Source organism: Leptidea sinapis, chromosome 33 (genome assembly GCF_905404315.1).
Source record: "Leptidea sinapis chromosome 33, ilLepSina1.1, whole genome shotgun sequence".
NCBI classification, from domain to species: domain Eukaryota; kingdom Metazoa; phylum Arthropoda; class Insecta; order Lepidoptera; family Pieridae; genus Leptidea; species Leptidea sinapis.
The window spans coordinates 8,104,837-8,124,282 of NC_066297.1; the positions used below are offsets into that span (position 1 = coordinate 8,104,837).

The 19,446-nt window shown below is 35.8% G+C and overlaps 1 protein-coding gene across 2 annotated transcripts in view; it reads right to left on the reverse strand.

Moving 5' to 3' along the window:
* Positions 1 to 469: 469 nt before the first annotated feature.
* Positions 470 to 19,446, reverse strand: part of LOC126974695 (histone-lysine N-methyltransferase eggless) — a 71,632-nt gene continuing 52,655 nt past the window's right edge. For both annotated transcript variants that reach the window (XM_050822266.1, XM_050822267.1), the window contains 10 exons: positions 17,168 to 17,231; positions 15,244 to 15,357; positions 12,503 to 12,619; positions 10,483 to 10,616; positions 9,861 to 9,994; positions 8,888 to 8,957; positions 7,743 to 7,827; positions 5,297 to 5,452; positions 4,160 to 4,258; positions 470 to 3,138 (listed from right to left, as the gene is read on the reverse strand). In XM_050822266.1, the coding sequence (XP_050678223.1) occupies positions 4,208 to 4,258; positions 5,297 to 5,452; positions 7,743 to 7,827; positions 8,888 to 8,957; positions 9,861 to 9,994; positions 10,483 to 10,616; positions 12,503 to 12,619; positions 15,244 to 15,357; positions 17,168 to 17,231 (925 nt within the window). In that variant the 3' untranslated portion in view covers positions 470 to 3,138; positions 4,160 to 4,207. The remainder of the gene's footprint in view (positions 3,139 to 4,159; positions 4,259 to 5,296; positions 5,453 to 7,742; positions 7,828 to 8,887; positions 8,958 to 9,860; positions 9,995 to 10,482; positions 10,617 to 12,502; positions 12,620 to 15,243; positions 15,358 to 17,167; positions 17,232 to 19,446) is intronic.

The window sequence follows — 19,446 nt, forward strand, 5'->3', positions numbered from 1 at the left end:
TTTAAATATGTATTATACATATACTTCAATAAAATTAACAAGACTTGTTTAAAACATGTATGTTTTATGTTGGTGTGAACGCAAATGTGTTTTATACTTCTATAATAACTTGTTGGCAACACAGTTTGAACGGCAGTATGTTTCAGACAATTGCAATACATGTTTAAAACAAATAATTTTGTTTTGACAAGTATTGTATAAAACAAGTTTTTGACTTGTTTCTTGGTGTAGGTAGGTGTACCGCAGGGACTAATATTAGGTCCCATAGAATATCCCATATATTCGACGAGCTTTCATATATTGTTTACTTATATGACAAGTATCTTGTGCAGCTTTTTAACTTTCAAGTTAGTATTCTATGTGAGGCAGAGAATTTACAAACAAAGATAATCCGAGTATATAAAGTGTTACATTTGAAACGATTACTGAGAAACTTTGTTGAAAACTTGGCAATAAAATAAAACAGAAGTCTTCACAAATCATTTATTACACAAACAACTACTTACAAACAACTACAGACATAATAAGATCTACATTACAAATATTTACAAAACGTTCGAGATCCACGTTATTAGTTAGTTATAGTTAATAAAATGTGGCAGTATTTCACTTACAAATAAGTTAGCTTTAGCCTTAACATAGTTTACAATCATCTACATTGTCGTAAGGTTGAAAATCAATACAAAAATTTCCGATTCTTTTGATTTGTTTTACGAGACGGTTATGAGTGCAATAAATCTGTTTAAAGTATTTCAATTTAATTTGTACTGAAATTAGTCAGTTTATATCCAGTTGGCAAGATGCCGGCTAGATTATGGGTACCACAACGGCGCCTATTTCTGCAGTGAAGCAGTAATGTGTAAAAAATATTGTGTTTCGGTCTGAAGGGCGCCGTAGCTAGTGAAACTACTGAGCATATTTGACTTAACATCTTGTTTCAAGGTGACGAGCGCAATTATAGTGCCCCTGAGAATTTTTGGGGTTTAACAAGAATCCTGAGTGGCACTGCATTGTAATTGACAGAGTGTATCAATTACCATCAGCTGAACGTCCTGCTCGATTCGTGCCTTATTTTCATAAGAAAAAAAGTGCTATGCTTCAGGGCAACACAAAATCCTGTGGCTAGAACAAATAGATTCCCCGACTCAATTTACGAGCAACGACTCACAAAATTACACTTGACCAAGTATTGAGTAGGTATTGTACTATCGACCAAATTAAATCGTGACCCACCTTAATGTCACTGTTCGTCAGTCATAATAAACAAGTAGATCGAAATTCGCTTGAACATACATTTCCTAATGATACCTTTTAAGGTGAATATCGCATGCGAAAATATGTGTGAAATAGTTATTTAAAATAATGTATCAAGTTATAAAACAACCATTCTACAAAATGTCATACAATCTCTTTCGTGCAAATATAGACCGAAATTTAAAAGAATTATCAGAATCAGTTCATTCAGAGGTTAACATTGTAGAAGAAAAGATGCAGAGCAACAATGCTAAATCAATTATTACAGTAATATGATTGTTCACACCGTACAAACTGTACAAACACGACAATAACTACAGATAACGCGCGAGTTGAATGCAGAGTCCAGGAATGCGACAGTGATGCGACCTAATGATAATTGATAATGTGTGTCGATAAATTTAAACAAGTTTACGATTTTAACCTAATAATTAAATCTCAAATTATTGTTCTTCAAAACATGTCTAAAATATTTTTCGCCATTACTCGATGAATAAAAACCCACTTTTTTTGGGATCGGAACGTAATGGACTTACGAAGCAAAAATCATAAAAATATTCCTCGTACTTTTCTACGTTTTTAGAAAGAACAATTTTGTAAAAATCTTGCAGAGATGGCTTTGACAATTAATTACTAAATGACGAATATGGCTGTACGGGCTTAAACCCTTTGCCTGTCCTAATAATGGACGAAGAAACCAAAAAAGAATAACGAATGTCGCAAACGTCAGAAAATTTTAGGAACCAACTTCACCCTGTTACTTTTGTGTTACAGTGATGTGCGCATTTTAAAATTTGCCTCTCATCATATTTTCATAACGCGCCTAGAGAAGTATTAACTTCAAAAATAACACGGGATAGCAACTTAGGCATTAACAGGATAACACAGTAAGCGACGTCTACGGCACAGCACTACACGGTGTGGATAGCGGGGGCAGATGCTCGCGCTCTATACCCCAGGCCCCGACTGCATTCAACTCGCGAGTCGCGCGCAGACTGTATCTTAGAACCTAAGTACTCTTTGACAGTAGACCACTTGTAAAACCGACTGGGACTGACATAGTTGTATACGAATTACAATATGAAAGGTAATAGAATTACAATATGAAATTAATATTATGATAGTACACTGCCAGTACATATACGAGAACCTCCTGTAGGCTCTTAAACATATTAGCCAATTTAAAAATAATATTGATGTACACAATGAAAACTACCATAAACTTGCAATTCCATCTACTAAGCTCCGTAAAATTACTAAATCTTTTAAAGTGGACTGTGTTATAGGTATTTTATAATAAACTCCCAAATCATATTAAAAAATTACCAACTAAAATTTTTAATGTATCGTAAAAATAAATTAACATCTAAGGCCTATTATAATGTGAATGATAAAGACAGTTGGAATTAATGTTTCTAAATTTATTATTAATGAATATTGTTATAATCATTTGAACAGTTTTGTAACTTTTTGTACTTCATCCTGGCTTGCACTCTAAATAACTTATAAAGTTTTACAGTGAATAAAGATATTATGAATTGAATATACTAAGAAGAACACTGTAGATGTTACTGTAACCGATTTTGATTGACAAGTCGTAAACAGTTAGACACAATTAGCATTAGCTCCTTGGTTAATATTGAACTATTAGTAAACGCACATTGACAAATCTGTTTCGCTCTTCTACTGCGAATTATAATAAATGTTGTCTTTTCTAGAATATAGCTGGTTGGATTGTAACGAGAAATTGAAATTTTTCAAGTTCGATCATCAAACGTATACACTGCAGCCGTAGTGCTGGCCTAAGGTTATCGATAGTCTGTTGTGCAAAAGTATGTTAAATTTATTAATCATATAATTATGTAGTCCCACAGTTGCAGCAATCTGTAAATATAAAAAAATATTTTATTAATAGTATCGGTAATTATCTACAATAACACAGTGTAGAGCTACAACGGCGATATTAAATGAATACACTTTATAGTAATGATAAAAAAACTAAAACTTCAATAATTGAAATTATCAAACAATTAATTTTAAATAAACAATTTGACATTTTTAAATTGATAACCCCCACCTTCTGGGATTTATATGATATTTATAGATGATGATGGCCACTGGAACGTGTTCGCCAGGGCTGCCAAAATATACTTAATATAGATGTTTCGAGCGAAAAATATTATTTCTTTGGCACCTTTACCACGAATTAAAATTGAATTAAAAAAAAAGTTTCGTGCGTACAAAGCACATCAGTCAGAAGTGAAACCTGCATTGTACATGAACCTCTAACGACCTTTCCCAATATACTATCTACAGATAGAGATAAATTACTACCTTCTACTGTCAGTAACACGAAGCTGTCCCAATATACCCGATAAGTCATTCTTATCGCCTTATATTGGATCGCGTGAATTGCAATTTCCATACAAACTTCTAACGCTGGTAAGCTATACGTCGTTGACAGACAGCGTGTACGGATAAGGTGAGTTACCGTCAATTAGTTTATTGGGACAGAAAAGTCAACGATAGTTACGATTTTTATCTCAAGTAAGAGATAGACTGAATATTGGGAACGGCCGTAAGCTGCATATAAAGTCTTGGTGCATGTTGCTAGGATGACACAATTTTAATAACAAAATTTTAACCGCTATGAAAAACATTACTATCACCGCTACCATATTTATGTTTTCCTGGTGTCTATGTAGTTATACGTCGTGCGCATGACGCCAGAATATATTAAGGTATACTCGCGTGACGATCTCTTCTTCAACTATCATCGCCTGGTACCAAAACTGTATAATGCTTCCTATCTCATCTCCCATGTTAAATCTTGTCTCGCTTTTTCGTTTCATCGACTTTCAGATCACAACGATGCTAAAGAAGTTTTCACTTTAAAAAAAGTTACCACGTAGTCTTCGATATTGGCACAGTTCGTCCGGCAGAAATCAGCACATTACAGAAGTCGTCTCCTGCAGTTCGGAGCGCCGCAGAAACAGTACAGCACCTGTTTTACAAATCGTGTTTATCATACAATTTGACACAATTCATCTATAATGACACACTATGTAGATTATTGGGTTTGTGGAAACGCAAAAAATCTTTATCTTAGTAATAAAATGAGCTTTTACTTAAGTTAATGTTTTAGTTTCCATACGTTCAACTTATACTAGCATAATAGACAAAAACTCTCCTCAATACGGCGAGACTAAATTTAAAATGTTCATGTGTGCTAGTTTTACAGATGTGTTAGCGAGTTAGTGAAGTGTGTAGAATTATGCTTTTCGTCAATCCCTATGACAAATATTGATAAACGGAGTGATATTCACGAATACAATATTTTTACTTAACACACACACATATATTTTTTTAATTAATATAATCTTTAGATAATAGTGTATTTATTGTGTTTATAAAATGTAATATTGAGTATTTTAGTGCATATGTTCTACGAAAATAAACATCACGAAAGTTGTATTGAAGAATCAGTACCTGTGAAATGTTTCTTTAGTTAGATTGTTGCTTTAAGTAACAACACAATCTAATACACAAATAAAATTTGAACAACAAAATTTTATGAACGATGCGGGATTCGAACCCACGACCTCCGGCGATATAGATGAAGCCACAACCTGAGAACAAAGCAAAGAGAATTTTATAACGAGGCGGTAATCGAACGGTTAGCTCAGTGGTTTAGAGCACCGGCACGGAACGCGTGAGGTCGTGGGTTCGAATCCCGCATCGTTCATAAAATATCTTATATATTAATTTTTTTTTAATGAAAATTAGGGAAGAGACTAGCGAGGCACCCAGCTGATGGTAATTGACGCCTCACCCAGCACAATGCAGTGCCGCTCAGGATTCTTGAAAAACCAAAAAATTCTGAGCGGCACTACAATTGCGCTCGTCACCTTGAGACATAAGATGTTAAGTCTCATTTGCCCAGTAATTTCACTAGCTTCTTAATAGGCGATTGGGAGTCTAGTTGACTATTGTACGTCAATTGGACGAGGCCTAATAGTATATTGAGTGGAGTGTGACATACCTTTCCGGGAACGGAGCCGACGTCATAGTTGTAGTTCCACGTGAGCTCAGTGCCCGCCTTGATGTGGCAAAGCGCGAAAAAAGCGACCCAAGGGAAGCGGGGATCGTGCGTGTCCACGAAAACGTTCTGGACGAACACGTTCGGGGAACACGAATGCTGAAACACACACATTAGCACTGTAGCAGTCTGAAATTACTGACTTATGAGGTGTCTTGTGTTTCCAATCTTCCTCTACGGGGCTGAAACCTGGTCCCCTAGACTTCAAGACCGCCGCAAAATTGATACCTTAGAGATGTGGTGTTGTGATGTGGAGACGACTCCTGAAGATCCCTTCGACGGCTTTCCGAACCAACAATTCCATCTTAAAAGAACTGAAGATAAAAGAAAGGCTATCGTCGACTGTGCAACTACGAATTCTGAAGTTCTTTGGTCACATCTCCAGAAATGAAAGATCGATTGAGCGGTTGATAGTGCAGGGCAAGGTGGAGAGGAAAAGAGCGAGAGTACGCTCACCCACACGATGGACGGATCTTATCAAAACAGCGACCCAGACACCTGTTGTGGAGTGCTCCCGCAATGATGCAAACCGTCAAAAGTGGAGGAGCATCGCGAGGGAGGCAGTGCGACCCATAACTGTGGAGACCAACGGCGACTAATGTTGCGTCATCTTGGCAACCACGACCACTCTGACAAGAGTGAACGATTGAAAAGAAGTCTGAAATTGTTTTGCATTTATTAATTATTAAAATTATCTCGGCGCGAGAGTGAGTCCATCGAGCGTGTCGTGCAGGGCAAAGTTGAGGGCACCAGAGGGCGAGGAAGGTCACCCATTCTATGGACCGACCAAATTAAGTCTGCTGAGAGCGGTCCATTGAACGAGTGTACCAGGCTGTCGGCCAGCAGGGAAAAGTGGAGAAAGGTCGTAAGGCGAATCACATCTGTCCCAAAAGACCACGAATTGAGTGTGCCAAGAGTGTGATGAAAAAGAAGAAGTCTAAAATTGTTAAAACATTACTTGATTAACGGACAGCTCTCCATTAAAATGTATGATTTAATTTTTTAAGAAAGAAGATAACAAATTACTATACGCAAGGACAGGGAAGACAATAATAATATAAATTCACATACACACTCACTCAAACAAACACACACACACACACCTTATTAGTCTTAAGTAGATACCTACTTAATGATTATAGATATTATGGAAGAGCGGGATCTTCTGACACAGGTTCTGTCACCTAAAAGAAGAAGAGCCAAGTATAACACGTAAAACCATTTAGAAGTTTGAATTTTTTGTATGAAGTGATCACCGCCGCCCACATTTTCTTGCAATACCAGAGGAATCACAGGAGCGTTGCTGGCCGGCGTTGTGGTAACCCGGACGATTCTGGCGCGATTGTGCTGGCGTCATAAGACGGCAGCGTGACTCTCCCACTTCCAAAAAGCCTTAGTCGCCTCTGACACCATTTTTACGCCCCGGGGAAGTAAAGGGGAAAAAATTTGAACATTAGAAGGACGACCGCGGGCCTCTTTTGTGACATCTGCGGAATCGGCGTAAGGCCACCTGTTGTTAGGTGGTCACCGCACAAGGAAGCTCATTCCACAGTTGTGTTGTACGTGCAAGAAAGTTACTTGAAAATCGCACTGCGGAGGAACGCCACACATCCAGATGGTGAAAGTGATTTTTAGATTTTGCAACAGGGAATGCAATGAATTGCGATTTCTTGGAATTGGGCGATGGTCGCCCTTAAATAATAGATATAATATACTAACGTATAGACAACCTAACAGCCCGATAATGCGTGATGAATTTTGATTTGACAATGTATGCGTCACCTAGTGGTAATATTTAAAATACTAAGGAGCTAATTCCAAGCGTCGCCGATCTATCTTGGTTGACGACTTGTCACTGGTCGCAGCAGTAATAGATTCACTTACCTTTTCTATCTTGCAGTATATCCGTTAGAGACATTCCTATCTCTTGCACACTTTGTTTGTAGTATATTGTAAATCGATAGTTTTACCTATCGACTACAACGCTTAAAAGTCAACTAAAATAATATTTATTCGAAATATGATATGATATCACTTATTGAAAGTCATAAAATACCACCGATTGATAAGAACGGGCGCAAGAAACTTAGTGGGCTTCTTTTAAGTATTCTTTTTTGAAACTTTTTCTCAATGAAACGAAAAAGCGAGACGATAGAGGCGCCGTTGCCATCTATAATTTATAAAACTATTATTTTGGCCGCCGCGATTAACAATATGGATATCGTATCCGAGGTTCTCGCGAGTGCATAGAACGAATTTGGGATCATTTTTAAAATCCAAGATGGCCACCGCGCAATGTAATTCCTAAAGTCAATTATTATTAAGTTTCACTTCAATCGCGCGTAAAGAATACACGCACACACTTGTTTTTAAGTATTATAAAACTTACATTTAGATACCGTCCAATGTTGCCTTGCACCTTAGCGTCCATAATGTAACAAGCCTCCTCTGACCCGTACAGCGTTCGGACGGACCTGCAAACATACAATAAATGTTATTATATTATAATTTTTAAGCTCGGAAACGAACACGAGGCAAGAATATTTTGTTTTATCAATTGAAATGTATTTATTTAGCAAAATCATTTAAAACGTCAAGTTAGTTACACAATTTTGTTAATTCAAAGGGGCATTTACCTGAAATACGACACTCCATCCTTTTTAAGTTTGATTATGCTGTTATTTGGACACTAAACACTTTGTCATTGCGTGGCGTTGTATTCAAAGCGCGGTCGAAACACAACAAAATGAATACTCTTCCTAATAGAAACGTAGTCAGAGTTTTGCTTCAGACAATTTTTGAGGTTAGTTATTTATTGAACGTAAATGCCTGTGGTAAGTCTTATATCCTGTTTTATAAAAATAAAAATTTGGGCACATTTTAACACAAATTATCTTACGCCAAAACTAAGCATGGCCTATGCGTAACTTTAGAAAACTTATACATGTTTAAGTATAGTAATAATAGTGCACTGTTATAAAAACAGAAAGCTATTAACAAATTTTCACAAATAAATACGTATTATTGTGTCAAATCGATGGCCAAGTTAACCTATTTATTTAAAATATTAAAGATTTTTAAAGTATTTATATGATGGTATATATATATACATGTATATGATCATTCTAAAATGTTGTTAGCTAAGCAAATTACGCAATATAGAAAGACCCTTAAGTAGGAACTAAATAAATTGACAGACTTGGTATTACATGGATCTCACAACTTTTTACGGTAGAAGAACTGAGTTGAGCGAGACTTGGTTATTAATTATAATTATAAGATATGTTTTTGATGGCATCTTTTTTTGTGAATAGGCTTTGTTAGATTTTTAAATGATCTTTTATCGCGAGTAAGATTTGATATTTTTAATATGATAATCTTTTACTTTGGGAAAGCTTTATTATTTATAAGTGATCTTCTTTTATCATTAATAATCTTCGTTATTTTTAAGTGACCCCTCACTAAATATAATTCCTCAAAAAATAATACCAACTTAAATTGTACCAAAATTTAAACATAAAAAACCATACTCACTTATGTTTTGGTTTAAACGCATTCGCCCCCATACCGGCCGCGGCCGCAAAACGTGACGGTTCTCTGCAAACTAACAAAAAATATTATGAGCCAATATTAGATAACATTATACATACCATCAGTACTAAGAAATGCTGCACCAGACTCAGGTTGTGGTACAGAAGTACTCACTGAGATTAAAATATCCAACAAGAAAAATTATAGCATATTGAATGAGATCAGAAAAAAATGGTCAGAGTGTTTGAATCGTATATGCGTGATCAATTTTGATTTGTCAATGTGTGCGTTCGCTAACGGTTCGCTAGTCTAATATTCAAAATACTAATGAATGAAATCCACGCGTGGCTGACTGTTTACGACTTGTCATTCAAATTCGGTTACAGTAACAATGAAGAACGCGCAAAGGGCTGGGAGAGTTTCTTGCGCCGCTTCTCCTCTCAGAGCGCCATTTGTTTCAGAAGCGGTATTATTGTTCTTAATGGACTCGCTTTCCTTTCGTCTCTTGCTGTATCTCCTATCTCTGTTAGAGATGTTACGCCCCCTCGCACGCTTTGATTGTCTTTACGCTTGTATATTGTGAGTCTATGGTTCGACTCGAGAAGTTTCTTCTTGCCGTTAATGTTATATCAAAATTATTTTCGAATAAGACTAATATCAACATATCTGTGTCCTTCGGGTATTGCTTTTTCTATGTTTTGTACATTTTCATGCATTTATTTGATCTAATGTTAATTTTATTAGAAAAGAATCTAAATGTAAATAATAATAATTTTGGAAAACTGCTGTTTTGATTTCATAAATTTGCAAATGTAAAATTTCGAAATATTATGTGACATCACAATAGGTATGTGACCAGCTGTGACACTTCGTCAACCCCGTCCCTCCCCCATAACCTGTAACGTAATTTATGGATGGCCCCTAAAAGGCCGTTACCGCTTCTGGAGTACTTTCACTATCCGTACCCCCACCTTACCTTCTTCATCATCACTGATAGTGATGCACTCATCTTCGTCCTTCTTATCCTGTTGTTGATTGTTCACCGCCGGTGTTTCCTCAGCTTTTTCATCTTCTTTTTTCTCCTTCTTAGCTCTTTTCCTTAGTCGTTTGCTGCAACGTTAGTGAGTGTACTATTAAGTGAAGTTAATTATAATCTGAAATATATATATATAAAATGAAACAACTTTAAGCAAATTTTTGACTGATATGTATTACTTAATTTTAAATGTTTAACAATATATTACATGTCATCAAATTAAACAATAGACCCTTACATTAAGGATTGGTCTCCGCTGCATTCCAACTAGATACCGCAGCCGTAGTCGCCCAGTTGGCGTATTCGAGCCAGTCTCGAACAATATGGGACGTTGACGTGCCACATTTTCTGTTAAACTTTGCGGTATAATAATATTTTCATAGGTTGTATTTAAAGCCTTTGTTTTAATGTTTCATCTACAAACGTAACCGTGCTACTCACGGGGAATATTTTCTTTTAGGAGTTTTGTTTTATTACGCCAAAGAAGAATAACTTTTTGCGTGCGTACATGTGTGTGTACGTTACACACACAGTTTTATTTTATATTATGTGTAAGTCTTACTTGAACTCAGCAGGTCTGGGTCCAATGTAGCTCGGCACAAAATCATCGTCCTCCATCTTGTTCACCACTTCTTCTTCCGACGAGCCATCCTGATCACTCTCCGACGTTGTGTCCACCCGGTTCACCGAGTCTCCCTGTCAATAACGCCAATATGAAAATCTATACTATTAAATGGAGAGCCTTTTTTCCTTCTGTTATACTGCGAAAACGACTGAACCGATCGGTATAATACTTACCATACCATACATACCATATAAGATGCAGCGTGTTTCGAAAGAGGTTTTAGTATATGATATGTTGGTGATTACTTATCCGCTACCATTTTTAATATGCTTTATATTAGCTTCACCTGTATGTTTGTAACCGACTTCTTTGGGCGCGATTTTGACCCACTTTAAACGGCTAGATTTCGTTCAAACTTTGTAGATTTATCGAGGACCGATGACATTACACTAATTTGACTAAAAAATGAAAAATAAACAATAGTTAAAAAAAAACTAAAAAGCACGCTTTATATAAAATTCAACTAGAAGAAGGAGTAGAAGAATTATTATTTTGATAATATCTTAAAAAGCACCCCACGCATTTTTTACAATAAATTATATTTTTTTTACACTATTTTCAATTTAAATATTGTCCAATTTAACCCCCAGAAGACTCAAGTTTGCGCGTTTACCACTAAAAAACCCCATTTGCCGTATCACCGCTCTTCGAGAACACTTCCCTTAAAGCCTCGCCTAGTATCGGAATACTGGGTCTCGAAATCTCGAGCAATTGCCAATTCCGTGGCCATCTGGAGGGCAAAGCCAAACTGGCTTCAAAGAAACTGGGCGTCATAAATAGAGCACGGCAATACTTCAAGCCGGCCCACATTCTAGCGCTCTACAAAGCGCAGGTCCGGCCTCACATGGAGTATTGCTGTCATCTCTGGTCTGGCGCACCCCAGTATCAGCTCGATCCATTTGACCGCGTGCAACGCAGAGCAGCTCGAATTGTCGGGAACCCAGTACTCTGTGAACGGCTGGATCATTTGGCGTTGCGTAGAGACGTCGCTTCATTGTGTGTTTTCTACCGCATCTATCACGGGGAGTGTTTCGAAGAGCTGTTCAACCTGATTCCTGCCGCCGAATTCCACCTTCGCACGACACGCCACAAGTTAGGATTTCATCCCCACCATCTGGATGTGTGGCGGTCCTCCACAGTGCGGTTTTCAAGGAGCTTTTTTCCTCGTACCACGAAGCTGTGGAATGAGCTTCCGTGTGCGGTGTTTCCGGGACGATACGACATGGGTACCTTCAAGAAAAGCGCGTACACCTTCCTTAAAGGCCGGCAACGCTCTTGTGATTCCTCTGGTGTTGCAGGAGAGTGTGGGCGGCAGTGATCACTTAACACCAGGTGACCCGTACGCTCGTTTGTCCTCCTATTCCATAAAAAAAAAAAAAAAAAAACTATTTTTTAGTTGAATTTTATATAAAGCGTGCTTTTTAGTTTTTTTTTAACTATTATTCATTTTTTTACAAACAATTCAAGTAAAATACACTGTGTATTTTAAAAACTTTCGAGTTGTCAGTTGTCAGTCGGTACTGTGGTTTTTAAAACAAAAACAACATGGCACGTTACCGAAAAACGTGAGGAGTTGCTATAAAATTTCTCATTTATGTCGCTAAAGAAGATTCACTTCAATTATCAGTCAATGATATTTCATTATAATATATGACAATTCACACAATAAGCGGGCGCGGTGTAGGTACTTAAATAATATGAAAAAACAACGTGTGCCGGTTCAGTTATATTTAGTTTACAATTGTGACTTTTTCCTCGTTAAATTTATATGCTTACATTTATCAATGTTTAATGGTAACTTGCAAATAAGTTACCATGATGACCAAAGGTAAATTCTTGTTAAATCTGTGTGGGTGGGAATCATTTTCGTCTTTAATTACTCTCGAATTTTAAAATCATCAGCGAAAAAATTTAAAGTTTGTTCTCCTTATCTAAATCATACTTAAGGGACCCTTACCCTATCCAGCTTTTTGATAGATTCCGGTACATCCTCCTCGTAACCCTCCTTCATCTGTTCCACCACTTCGATATAGTCCAGCTCTGCCAGGTACTCGTCGCCCTCGTTCAGACCATCCTAAACAAATTAATTTACATTAAAAACTACGCAGAAAAAGGCAAACGGATAGACAATAAATCAATCCCCTCATATTCAAACACATCGCAACGAAGAATATATAAAAGTTTTGATTTCTGCTTACAGTATTTTTATATTACTTAAGGCTGGACCCGCATTAGAGCGCTTCTGCGCGGCGCGTCGCTTCACGTCGCTCAACGGTACCTATCACAGAACAACTGCAGTAACCGACAGCTCGCGTCATTTCTATAGCAATTTGCACGGGTTGCTCCCGTTACAAGATAAGCGATAGTGACGAGGATTCGGTCATTATTTCTGTATTGTGTGCAGATAAGGAACGAAATATTGAAAAGGAAAAAATAAGACGATATGGATTGCTGACATTCCAAACACACGCTATCAAGAAGGCGAATATCACATTTTGTTTCCTTGACTTCATAATGACTCTGCACGATTTCACACTTTCTTCAGAATGTTGAAGACAAAATTCTATAAACTTAACATTTAACAGTACGTATAGTGTAGCGACGCACCGCTTGTGTGTATTTTGACGCACTGAGCGATGCTGCACTGCTCGTCAAAATATTCTCTCGGAGGCAACTATTGTGCGACGCGCAGCAGTGAGCACTGCTCTAGTGCGATGTGCACCATACGAAGTGAGTGAAATAACATTTCGACGCTTTGTGCGGCTCTGTGCGCAGCTGTAATGAGTACCGGCCTTTAATGCTCTAAAACGCGCGGTTTTAGAATGCCATACATCAACATGATGCGGGTGGAATGTTACATTTTGACGAAATGTCCGTTAGTGGAATTGGGTTGCTGGTATCAATTTGAACCACTCCTCTGAGCACTCTGCGTGATATATGCGGTAGAAGAAGCAGATAAAATCCACATCTCTTTACGCAACGCGAAAGAATCAAGCCGATCGGAGATGACTTGATCGTCAATGATTCGAACCGCTCTTCGTTGTATGCGGAATGGAAGAAGCTGGTACTGGGGAGGCCCAGAGGTGAGAACAAAAACACATGGAGATGTGAGGCCGAATTTGCGCAATTTGAAAAAAAAAAGATAATATAACACTGAATCATTATCCTTTTTACATTTATAAATAGATTTGATGAATTATTGAAATCCATATTTTTGCTGCTACAAAATAACAGGTATGAATTCTCCATGAATTGCCTTTTGATGGGCTTAATTTTTCCGTACATTTACCAAAGTAATGTATATTTTTTTTACAGCATCAAGAAGTAGATATTTCAACGAACAAAAAGCCCACCGACTTTTTTGAAAAAGCTGATATTTTAACCTGAGAATTTTTGATTGAAAATTACGGTTCTTTTTCGGCATTTGAGTCAAATAAGGTGAAAAAATAAATATTTCAAACCAAATAAAATACTGAATATTTGGGATATTAAAAGGGAACTTTTCACCAAATTTAATCGGATAAAAATATTTTGTAAAAGATAAAAATAAAAAAACCAAAAACTTGGTTATTTAAATTTAAATTTTTATTTTATTTGTGAAAACAAAAGTTGTAGATCTTTTTATTAGCTACAACTTTTTTCCATAGGACCCTCAGATTACCTCAATTTATTTTTCCTTTCATTTTTGTTACACCCTCTTCCTTTTTCAACGGGTTTTATCCTACTATAATTTTTTTCTAGTTTCAAAAATTATCGACCCTGGTCTACAAGTAATTTGACGGAATTAGAGCTACTCTAAATTAGGATTCGTAAACATCAATGTACCGAACATGGATACGATGCGTGCGTTAAGGGTGCTCACCCTATAGATTTATGCTTTGTCAGCCAAAGTAGAGCATAGCAAAAGTCGTAGGTACATTTACTTTACACGTGTAGAACCTTCTGGAAACAATATTGCTGATGTACCAATTTACTTTCTCACAGAAATATGACTCTCTTTGTTAGAATAAGCTTTACTGGGTGGCCGAGAAGTTGACGTCCAAAGCTAAAATTTGAAAGCCTCATGGTGACGAGTATCCGAATCACCCCATTGTATGTTCTACGATTTTGCGTAGTTTAGGAGATAATAATTTTTTCCCCTTGTATCCGTTTTTTTCACCTAATTGTGGTTTTGGACTTGTTTCTAATTTTTTTGAACACTTTTAGTTAATTTTATTGTTAATAATTATTAACTAAAGTTGCAAGAACCACATTAGAAACTATGAATAGTTTAGACAATGCGGAACAAGTTTAGAATTGAGTCGTAAGTTCAAGATAACTGCTCCAGCTAAATTCATGAAAATGTTCAAGGTATCAAAAAAAATGGGGAGCCTATGGCTTCTATTTTTAAAAACTTCAACGAACATTGGTAAATAAATTGAGCCAAATTCAAATTTTAGCTTTGGACGTCAACTTCTCGCCCACCCAGTATAAAGTAAGTTTCCGTAAAACTAAGTATTCTGTGCTTAGTCTTAGCTCCGTAAACATTGTAAATCAGGTTTATTGAATAAAGTATTATTTTATTAAGTAACCATTCAGTTAATCCTTGACTCGTGCTTGTATAGGAGACTTACTTCGCGCAAATAATAAGTAATCTGATAAAATATACTCTGATTTTTTTTATATAAATAAATACAGATACAAAATTTTATAACTCACCAGATTCGCGGTGGCGTCTGTGAGTAGATTCCCCGCGTATATACAAATGAACGCCCCTTTGGGTACGTCATTCAGCGCGCGGATACCCCAGCCTCTATTCATTGTTTTGAACACCTGAAATTGATTTAATTAGTACAACTGATAAATATTTTATTTTAAATTAGCTTATACATTTCCTGCCTTATTCATAATAAAACGCTTTTCGAAGATATAAAGCTATATTAGATAAAACGTGTATTAAGCCTATCAAACGTTCGATAAAATTCCTTATTCATATTCGTTAGATACATCTCCCATAACTAATACGTCTCTATAGTACGCAATGTTGCCATTTCGTACAAAAATACATGATTTTAACTAATTTCATGGCAAACTGTCGATGAAAACAGACATCTTTTCAATGTCAATGTTTTGTCAGTTGTCAAAATAATTTCCAACTTCAAAAATCAAAGTTTTGAAGTCTGTCGGTTGTCAATCTATGACGGATATCCAACAATTTGAGCGAGAAGCTATTTAACACATTATTTAACGAACAGCTTATCGATGTCGGCCACGTTTTTAAAATAGGTTTACAGAAGGGTCCTAGCTACTATAAGTCACGTCAGCTTTATCGAATAGATAATGAGCGTTTTAGCTCTAATATGCGATTATGAATACCATTTTTTAACAAGCGTATATAAGCGATGTTTTAAATCTCCGTTAAGTCCGTTAAATAAGACGTAGTACATTCTTTCACTACGCCATTTGGTTATAACACATCTCGTGTAAAAAGTTGCAATTAGTTTTTAGCTGTAATATTTCATAATCAAGTGAAATCAAATCAATAATGGCAATTCGGAAAAGTTGAAGCTTTAATGTGACGAAGTGGCTAAAACTCATTGCCACTCTTGTAGTTCAATTATTACAATTTGTAGCTTCAGCATTTTACAAAATATTTATAATGCAGTCCATAAAGGACGCTTTAACAAAAATACTCAATTTGCCATAAAAGGCATAAAAGGCATTTGTTTTTTCAAAATTGATTCCTTTAGAATTCTTTTTGATGTCATTTCTAATAACTATATAAATAATACTACTAATAATACTAGATACTACTAACGCTTCGGAAACAAATGGCGCTCTGTGAGAGAAGAAGCGGCGCAAGAAACTCTCCCAGCATTCTTTTTTTGCGCTCTTTTCAATAAAAATATACAATATTGTAGTCATTTCTATCGCTATAAAATAATCACAATCTAGTCCCAGACTGTCCGATCATTTAGATATTCAGCAGTGGAGTAATAGGACTTACGACAGAGCCATTTTTTTATAAAACATTTAAATTTATTTATAGATAATGCCTAAACAGTTACTTACTTACGTAAGTAACCTTGGGTCCAAAAAAAACCTAAAAACCCATTAAAGTTATGAGTACAATATCTATGTATACAAACACTTATTTAAAAAGGTATTTTGAACATTTTATCAAGTTGTGAACTAAGTAATTAAAATATATTATTATTACCCGAGTAGTTTCAATTATAGAAAAATGTAACATGAACAAATCACGAGTGTACGACGTAGCTTGTCACGCACACTAAAGTAATAAATCTGGCCTGTTTTCATCGGTTGTCTAGCAGCAAGGGGCTCTATCTAGAGTCCAGACGTATAAATTATCTAAGAAATTAACTTAAAATTTTACTTTTTACAGCTTTTGGCTAATAAAAATGTCGCTTACGTTTTAATTTGAATTTCAAGTTAATACTTTAACCTAAGTACTAGATGGACTGACAACAGGCTGGACAACGAAAATATCCTCATAACAACACATTTAGATGTTCTCTGGCTTTTGAGGGCGTGAGAAGGAAAGCTTGAAAATACCATATTTGGTTCTCACATTTTGTAAAAAAAAGTTATGCTAACATATCTCTTGTTCCAAATAACTTACCTGTAACTTAAGTTGAAGGGGGTGTTGCGCCACTCGATTCATGCAAGTCGATTTGCATTTACATCTGGAACAATATATAGGATTAACTAGCAGACCCGACAGACGTTGTTCTGTACATAACATAAAGAATTGTTTCGTAAAATATGCTCCATGTTGTTATAATGAAATTGTTTCACAGCATAACTGTTAAACCGTGCGTCAATAAATTCTCTCATATAAAATATGTCCATACAAAACAAATATCGGAAGTAAAAATAATAATGGGTCCCATATCGAAATAAAAACTATCCCTTAGTTGGACTCAAACTGCACTCAATGAAGTATTCCCCATTAAAATTCGTTCATTTGTTTAGAAGTTCACTGGAAACAAACATCAGGACACTGAGATTATTATTTTATAAGTATTATCAACAATTTAAGATTCGTAATTAGAGATTCCTTAAGCCGGAATCAACTCTTCATAATTACTATTAAAACAGATAATAATAATGCAGGTTTTCAAGGAATTTTCTTCCACGTACGGTTTGGTTAAACTGTGGAATGAGTTTCCTTGTGGGGTGTTTCCGGGACGATACGACATCGACATCCTTAAAAAAAAATGCATGCCTACACACAATACTGAAGTTAAACAAGAGCCTCTTAACTGCATATGAAGTCCTGGTACATGTTACCTGGATGACACATGATTTCAACCGCTATGAAAGGCAGTACTAGCACCGCTACCATATTTATGTTCTACTGGTGTCTATGTAGTAATACGTCGTGCGCATGACGTCAGAATATATTAAGGTATACTCGCGTCATATATAAGACAATCTCTTCTTCAACTATGATCACCTGGTACCAAAACACTGTATAATACTTCCTATATTATTTACTTCCATTTATATGTGTGCCTCTTTTTACTGTCGCTTTTTCAATTCATCGACTCTCAAATCACAACGATTCTACAGAAGTTTTCACTTCAAAAACGCGTACTCCGATGTTACAACAGAGTACTGTGACGGTGAAAATAATATTAAAACACAGTTACGACACGCGTTTTAATCCTTTTATCTACACCCATGCTTTAAATCTTCTATTAAAGATTCTGAAACAGTTAGCTTATTGCCAACATTAAAACACCCAATGTTCTAATAACCATTACATCATCCAAAAGAGTGTTGTAATGTTGTACTGAATTTCATAACAACACTCCTATGTTTTTTTCCGTTCATGCGCAAAGAGTTTCAACAGACAGCCACATTCTTATTGCTCGATGCGTGGTATATGTATGAATTTCAAAAAAAGAACATTTTCGTTTATGCGCGTTCCACACTACCAGAACGTTGCGCACCGTAAAAAAAAGTAGGTTATTCGAATCCCCGCCATTTTTCTTCGATATTTTTATTGTTTTGTTTACAAAAAATGAGCGATTCATTTTAAACGCTGCAAAAGAATATTCGAATGAATTTTAATTATTACACTATACAAAATGTAAATTACTTCTAAAATAAATAATTGTTTAATTAATACTTAGTTTATTTGTATATAATCAGTAATGAATGATATTAGGTTACTACTAGGACTGGTGTTTTAATGTTAGCAGTAAGTTAACTGTTTCAGAATCTTTTAGAGGATTCATATTCTTGGTGTAGATAAAGTCTTGTATGCAACTGTTGATAATTAGGTATTAAAATACTCATGTGAAATGCACATTCGTGTTTTGATACCCCTTATTACACAACAGTTGCATAAATAACTATAAAAGTGTTTTACTTAAATGTGTAACGCTCGCATTAATCAAAATACTATTTTATTGTTCATTAGTACATTCTCCATCTGTACATTTTATTTTAACTATGAAGTTTGAACCAATAAGCGCGCACCTAAGAGTGGGCACAGCCAATAGCATACACGCTATCGATAACCTTCTACACTCTACACTATAAAAAAGGTTGTGATGGAAAAATCTTACGCTTTTTTTCACCAAAAGCAATGTTAAACGGTACGACTTTTGTCCGCACAAGAGTGATAAAATTTACTATAACGTAAGTGATTTACTTTACACAAACTGGGAATGGAGCGAACGCCCTCAGGCTATTTAATTAAAAAAAAATATTATGCAATATTATTTCAAAATATATTGTAACTAAATAAAAGAACAAAAATAAGATCACTGAGTTTCTTGCGCCCGCATTTCTCAGGTCTGAGGCATACTATTTTGAATGGGTGGTAGTTTTTTAACGTTCAATAAGTGATTTTAAATCCTATCCTACAAATATCTACCCTTTCTTGGT